We start from the raw sequence: 7,051 nt of genomic DNA, 5'->3' as shown, positions 1-7,051 counted from the left end.
TGGTATTTTGCCTCAAAATTGTTATTGACTTTAGTGCAAGTTTTTGAGATATTTACTGCTTAATAAAATTATACTGTTGGAAAAGGCTACAGCAACATGTTTGCTTGATCTATTTAGTCTAGTCTATGAGGTTTAAACAGCACATCACAAAGAACACAAAGGCACAGACGTCTCTAAAGTCAGTAAATTCTTCAGATTTGAAGAATTTACTGAAAGGAAAGATGATAGCTCATAAACTGGGCTCTTTTCCCAAGGCCATTGCGTTCTGTATCTAGATATAAATTTTAATACCATAACCTCTAAAAAGACATTTACTATAAAAGCAGTAAATTGTACACGGAGAAGGTTTACCACACTACATTTGTTATTTAGGAGCTATTCTATTTTTTTTTTTTTTTTTTTTTTTATAACCAGATTTTTATGTTATGTTGGATCTGCAGATAGAAATAAGGCTACATGTCGGCCTGCGTTTACTGAGTCTGTGGACGGCTAAAGGAAGCGTATAAAATCAGCAATGACTGAGTCATCAGCCTGCCACACAGTGATAAATATGAGATCAGAATAATCCCCACTTCCAAGAGAGGTAATTAAGCAAGCTTAAAATGTAAAGCCACAAACGGCTTTTAATACAAAAATAGATTTCTGCTTGTCCTGCATATTGGATTTCTTCTCTGGCTCCCAGTGAAATCTACGTTACCTCGCTGTAGGATTATGTAATGAAAACAAAAGCGCAAGTGAAAATTATTCAGCCATTACGGGTTCATTTCTGCTGTTTTTCTCCCATTACACAGCATGTTTCTTATCCTATCTGCTAGGAATTGGTGTCATCAGTCTGGAGCGGGCCTATCCTCTCACGCTGGGCTCTAACATCGGCACCACAGCCACAGCCTTACTAGCAGCTCTGGCCAGTCCTGGGAACAAACTAGCAGCTTCTATTCAGGTTTGCTTCTCTTTTATTAGATGCAATTATAACTTCATGTTAAATGTGCATATACAAAAGGGCATATTTGGTCCTTTTCAACTGTTTTTGTATTTTTTTGCATCTAGATTGCTCTTTGTCACCTCTTCTTCAATGTTTTTGGCATCCTGCTGTGGTATCCTGTCCCATTCATGCGTCTGCCCATAAGGATGGCTTATTTTCTGGGTGAGCGCACTGCCAAATACCGCTGGTTTGCCGTCCTCTACCTCCTCCTCTGTTTCCTGCTCCTACCGTCCCTTGTGCTCGGCCTCTCGATGGCTGGCTGGCGGGTGATGGCTGGAGTTGGGGGTCCTTTTTTGGGTGTCACCATCTTCATCGCTGCAGTTAACACGATGCAGGCTCACAGCCCCCGGCGTCTGCCGGCCAAACTTCGGTCCTGGGACTTCCTGCCCAAGTGGATGCATTCCCTCAAACCCCTTGACCGCTTGATCACCAAGGCAACTGTCTGCTGCAGCTTCGCCCGTGAGGCGGGTCGCAACGACGAGGAGGGGGACAAAGAGCGGATCACACCTCACACGTCGTCTGTCAGAATGCAGGATGAGTTTGCTTCGTCTCAGAGGAAAGAAAAGCTGACTTACAATAACCCAGTTCTGGACTGTTTGGAAGAAATCAGACCAGGCGTGCCGGTCTTTAAATTAAAAGGCTTGGAGAGGTGCAACAGTACTCCACTCTAGTTTGACTAATAAACTTCACTTCGTACTCACCTTTGAATATTTCCACAAAAAATAATAATGAAAAAATAGAAATGTCATTTTACTTAAGTCACACAAAATATACATTGGTCAATATGAAATGTTACTTTGTTTCATTTATCGTGTATGCTGTTGCTGTGACATATTGGGGAGGTGGTGTCATCTTTTCAACCTTATTCCTGCGTTTCCACAAGAGAAGCTTTTTCTATGGGCCAAAGTCAGCTCTAATGTTCTGTACCAAAACACCAGCATAAAATGCCCTCTGTGTGTTTGCCAATGGCAGGGGCTTTTTTTTTAAAAATGTTTAAAGAGGACTTATAATACTTTTCAATTCTTCCTTTCAAATTTAATTAATCATCCAGACGTGGCCTATATAAAGTGGAAATGCAACTCTTTGGTCTGAATTCTTTGTCAATTTACCCCATATTTTCCACTTTTTTACACCTGTTATGGGGTTCGTCTGACAGCAACTAATTTTGTTGCTGTCTCTTTAAATGCAAATGAGGCACTTCAAACCCCGCCTCCTTCTAGGTCACAGAGTGTGTCCCCTTTCACCCCATTTCTGTTACATGCTTGGGTACGGTGTAATGAACAACCAATGAATTATCTACTTGTACCTTCGACATCCTTCAGCTTGGACTACAAAATTCTCAGAGAAAAAAAAATGGCGGATTGTCGAGACTGGTAAGCTGGAAGTCCATGACTTTTTTAAGCAATTCTGCAGCAAATGCTGTGACATAATAGTTTAAAAAAACAGAAATTAAGAAAACTGAATGGCTGGAAAATTATGACCATGAAAAAAGTAAAGATATCTATGCAGCTCCTGGACAAACTATTTGAATCTTCTGGCTTTCTCCTTGTGACTCCAAGTACACAACAAAATGTATTTAAGGGCAAAAAAAGTGCATTTTTCTCGATATGTCCCGTTTAAAATAGGGCTTTCTCAACCCTATATGATCTTCCTTAAATTTACCTTAAACCAAAAAGAGTTTGGTCAACCAATTAAAGTTGCCCTAAATAATTTCTCAACCACATTTAAACAGTGGATGTGTTTGTGAGGAAGTTTTTAACCTTTCATTTCTCAACCAGATTAAACTGTTTGGATTAATGCCAAAGTTGTCCTTTCCATGGTTTCTCAACAATCTTTCTCAGAGGTATTTATACCATCAAAAATGTGCCTTAAGATTACAAAATGACAAAAAAATAATATTTCTAAGCTTCTTGGAGATCTGAAGTGTGTATTTTTTATTTTTTTTACTTGCTAAAATTGGATTGGGTTCCCCTGTATGGAAAACACATTTTTGTTAATTGTTTTCATTGATGAGTAAAGTGTGCATGTCTTTTAGTGTTTAAGTGCACTTAAAATAATATTATTTTCCAGAGAGAATGGAAAAAAAGACTGGGCATGGATACATCAACATCTCTTAATAAAGAACTGAACATTTAATTTGGTATTGTCAGTTGTTGTCTTTTTTTTTTAAGTTTATTTAAAAGGGACCATGTATAATTAAAAATAATGTTACCATTTGATGCATTGTACCAGAGTTAGCTAAAGGGCAATTTGCATCTGCAGTCCCATTGTCTGAATTAAACATTTTAAATGGGCAATAATATTTTTGTATTGTTTAATATTAGCATTGTTTTAAGAAAAAAACAGCAATTTAGAAATAGACAAAGTGATCCAGCATTTTCATATTTTTATTGCAGTGACATAATCACGACTTTTGAATATCAAAACAGATGTTTAACAGACATGAAACTCTTGTAACGATTCCTACTAAATTAGGACACAATGGTAGTAAAGGAACACTTTTTTTCTTAACAATTTAACCGTCTCTAAGGAGTTTATATAAGGGTTGGGAGACATGAAAGTGCAGATAGATGGAAGTGACATCCATCAAAGGGTGACGAGGCCAGGATGCAAATGAGCTCCAGCTGCAAAAAAAGATCTTCAACCTCCGTCTATTGGCTGCCTGCTGGACTGGTTGCACTTTCCAACACACATACTGTTTGGTTTGGAAATTCAATTTTGATCAAATGATCTCCAGAAAAATCTCAAGAAAAATTACCATGGGGACTTGGATGCTAAAACAGCAGCTAGAGGACGTGGAGCTGAGGGCTTGAAAGCATCAGCGCCTCTGCCTCCTGAATTCTGTTTACTGAGTTACTCACTGAGGTCAGAAAATAGAGAAAAGCTGCACCAGTAAGTGTTGGACTGAGCCAAAAAGCTATAATAAGTGGTGTGATGTGAACAAAATCAGGTTCAGGGAACTGAGTCGTTTCAGTGATGGTAGGATGGTGAACTAGTCATGTAAAATGTTGAATGTGCAAACCATCACGCCGTGTTTTAGCCTGTTGCACTGAAACTGCAGAACTGCAATTACCCTGTATTTCTATATATATATATATATATATATATATATATATATATATATATACAGTTTTCACCATGCGTTAGTGTTTTGCGATCGTCTATTATTCTTTTGCTGTAATCGTTTTTTATTTACAGCGATTCAGCAATAGATAATAGATCAGTCAAAACCTGAATCCAAACAGCCATAAACGACGTGGGGCTCATCAAAGGCAAATTTCATCTGTGTGTTTAAAAAAAAAATCATATGTGAGGTTGTTTATAGGTCAATAAATTCACACAGATGCTGTAGCACATCTTCACATAAAACTTGTCTGCAAAGACCCGTCTGTGTGTCCTGTACAGTCTGCGTCTTCAGCTGTGTTTGCATGTGCTTACCGAGTGAGTGAGTGAGTGAGTGAGTGAGTGAGTGAGTGTGGACATTTCATTTAGGAGGTGTTGCAGATTGTGTGAATATGTGCTTTGTTCTCATTTGCAGACTAACAACTGATCATGTGTTCAGGAAATGTCAACAACTTTAGTTTGCAGTAACACTCCTGTTATAAAGCAGGTCTGGTCCAGTGACAAATGCTGATCCTACAGCAAAATGTTGATGTTGACGCAAATTGTTTCCCACAGACAGGTGCTGCTTTGTTGCAGCCGGCCAAATTAGACTATGTGAACATTTTATGACAATGTCCAAATTTAAAAAAAGGGTAGGCCTGTATGTGAAATAGATAATGCATTATGGTCATTCATTGAGCAGCTGAATCGCTCTGTTATTAATGATAACAAATGGACTGTAATCCCAGATTTGAGCAACCGGTGATGCAGAGTTTTAGTTAGAGTTCATTCAAGTATTTACATTAATCTATTGAAGTTTTTCAGAGTGAAACAAACAAGTGAAAAAAACAACAGACTGACCAGTCAGGATATTTTATTTCAAAAGCATTTTCTTGCATGGTCAGAATAAATAACAAAATCAACACAGGCAATAGATTTCCCACAGGGCCGTACGAGTGCTGAATTAAAATTCATAATAGTCTGATCATCAACTAAGATTATATCACTGCCTTCAAAATCATTGGAAAGGATAAAAAGGTACCATAATCTTATTCAAGCATATTTTCAATATCCCAATTTTAGTAACGTTATGGTAATGTATGGTGGCTTGTAAAAGTATTTATACTCCTTTCTCACAGTTTGTCAAGACACATCAAACTTCAATTTGTTTTTTAGGGTTATGTGTGACAGTGGGGAGAACAGTCTGGAATGCATTCTTAGCCCCCTTTACTCTGATTCCCTTAAATAAAATGTATCCAGTGTAACTGAGCGCTTTCAAAAGTCACCTAATTGGAAAACAAAGTCTATTGTTATGTATTTTATAGTCAGTATACTGTAGATGAATCTGTTCTGTGAAGGCCTCCGAGGCTTGTTAAAGAACATTAGTGAACAATCAATCAAGCCCAAGGAACAAAGCAGACAGGTCAGGGATTATATTATAGAGAAATTCACCAGACTTTAAAACAGATGTGCACAGATGCTCATCATCCATTCTGACAAAAAGAAAATTGGGAAACACATTCAGATCTTCACTTTCTTTTAAACATTGTCTTTAGTTCTTCATTATTGGTCTGAAATTCGAATTAAATGCAATCTAGATTGTCGCAATGTGAGAAAATTGATTTATGATTGAATACACAAGCTTGATGCTGTTGATCTTGGATGCGGATGCATGGTTGTATTCTGTTTTTTGAGTAGCATCTGATCACCATTAGAACTGCATATGCAGCAGAATACGTCCCAGAGCATCATCCGACCACTGTAGGATAGAAAAAAATAAAAAATGCTGCCGCAGCAAGATGGCCGTAGCACCAGTCACTTTTGAATCTGCAGCTCAGCAATAATCTGTAAAATTAATGACAGACTGGAGTCAAACTCACAGTTGCTTTTGACATGACGGACCAATAACTGGCACAGCAAAAATGAACTAGAGCAAATAATAATAATAATAATAAATAAAAAAGAAAACTAAACTGATTAAACCTGCTTACATAAAAAAATATTTTGAAGCCATCTCTCTTCTGTATGACTTTCTATTTCATTGAATACTTCACCAACCTTCAAGACTTCAATTATAGGATTTTTATTTACATCATTACCTCATCTTCAATTTAAAAATATTACGATGATGTTATATTCAAGTTGGTTGTATAAGGTACAAATGAAGGGTTAGTGTCCAACTTTTAGCAGTCAGAGCAATATTAACATCGGAGCTGGAGGCAGGGAACTGACAGTAAAGCCAAGTCAAAGCCTTTCACAAAATAAACAGAAAAAGAGCAACATTTCATGACATAAAAGTATCTAAATATAGAGAAGTGTAACAAAAAAATGTAAATGGTGTGCATTTTTACATCAGTTTTATTTGACGTTAGATGGTGGTGTTCTCTGGCTCGGCATTATCTGAACTGCACACTATCACTGTCCACAGCTGGTCATCAGTCATTCATTCTACATTAAAAGCATAATGCTTGAGTAATACTAAGGTTCTTCTGGTCAAAATAATAATAATAATTATTATTATTATTAATATTATCATTATTATGTAATGTAATTTTTTCATTCTTCTAAAATTATAAAGAAAATGATTCATGCATGCAGCTGTAGTTTTTAAATACAATATTATGATAGGGAAATTCTAGTAAAGTTCATAAAACAGAATAAATTTTTATTTCAATAATAAACACAATAGTGGGGAGGGAAACAGAGATAAGCTTTTTTTCAACCCCAGTTTAATCGTGTTTGTGGGTTTTCTAGTGTTTGTCTTACAGACTCAACTCAATATGAAACGACAAACATTTAACAAAAAATGAAAAACTAAAAACTCCTTCAGCGAACATGTGGGCTTCTATTAACCTGACCCTAGCCAGCTGAATTTCGTTCCGCTTAGCTCCGCCTAGCTTCACTCACATCCATCTGGGACATCTCCCATAGAGAGTGATTTCTCCAACCAATTTTATGGTCTAGCCA

The 7,051-nt window shown here is 37.0% G+C and overlaps 1 protein-coding gene across 1 annotated transcript; it reads left to right on the top strand.

Annotated features, from left to right (window-relative positions):
* Positions 1-506: 506 nt before the first annotated feature.
* On the top strand, positions 507-1,801 carry LOC118561552 (sodium-dependent phosphate transport protein 2A-like). The gene is made up of 2 exons (XM_036133719.1): positions 507-940; positions 1,048-1,801. The coding sequence occupies exon 2, from the start codon at positions 1,111-1,113 to the stop codon at positions 1,651-1,653; it is 543 nt and encodes a 180-aa protein (XP_035989612.1). The 5' UTR covers positions 507-940; positions 1,048-1,110; the 3' UTR covers positions 1,654-1,801.
* Positions 1,802-7,051: the final 5,250 nt, after the last annotated feature.

The sequence above is a fragment of the Fundulus heteroclitus genome, unplaced genomic scaffold, assembly GCF_011125445.2.
Source record: "Fundulus heteroclitus isolate FHET01 unplaced genomic scaffold, MU-UCD_Fhet_4.1 scaffold_664, whole genome shotgun sequence".
NCBI classification, from domain to species: domain Eukaryota; kingdom Metazoa; phylum Chordata; class Actinopteri; order Cyprinodontiformes; family Fundulidae; genus Fundulus; species Fundulus heteroclitus.
The sequence above is the reverse complement of the archived record's forward strand: the minus strand, read 5'-3'. Positions and strand labels throughout refer to the sequence as shown.

What these genes read in the sequence shown, in the direction of transcription:
- LOC118561552 (XM_036133719.1), top strand. Translation starts at nt 1,111, where the DNA reads ATGCGTCTGCCCATAAGGATGGCTTATTTTCTGGGTGAGCGCACTGCC.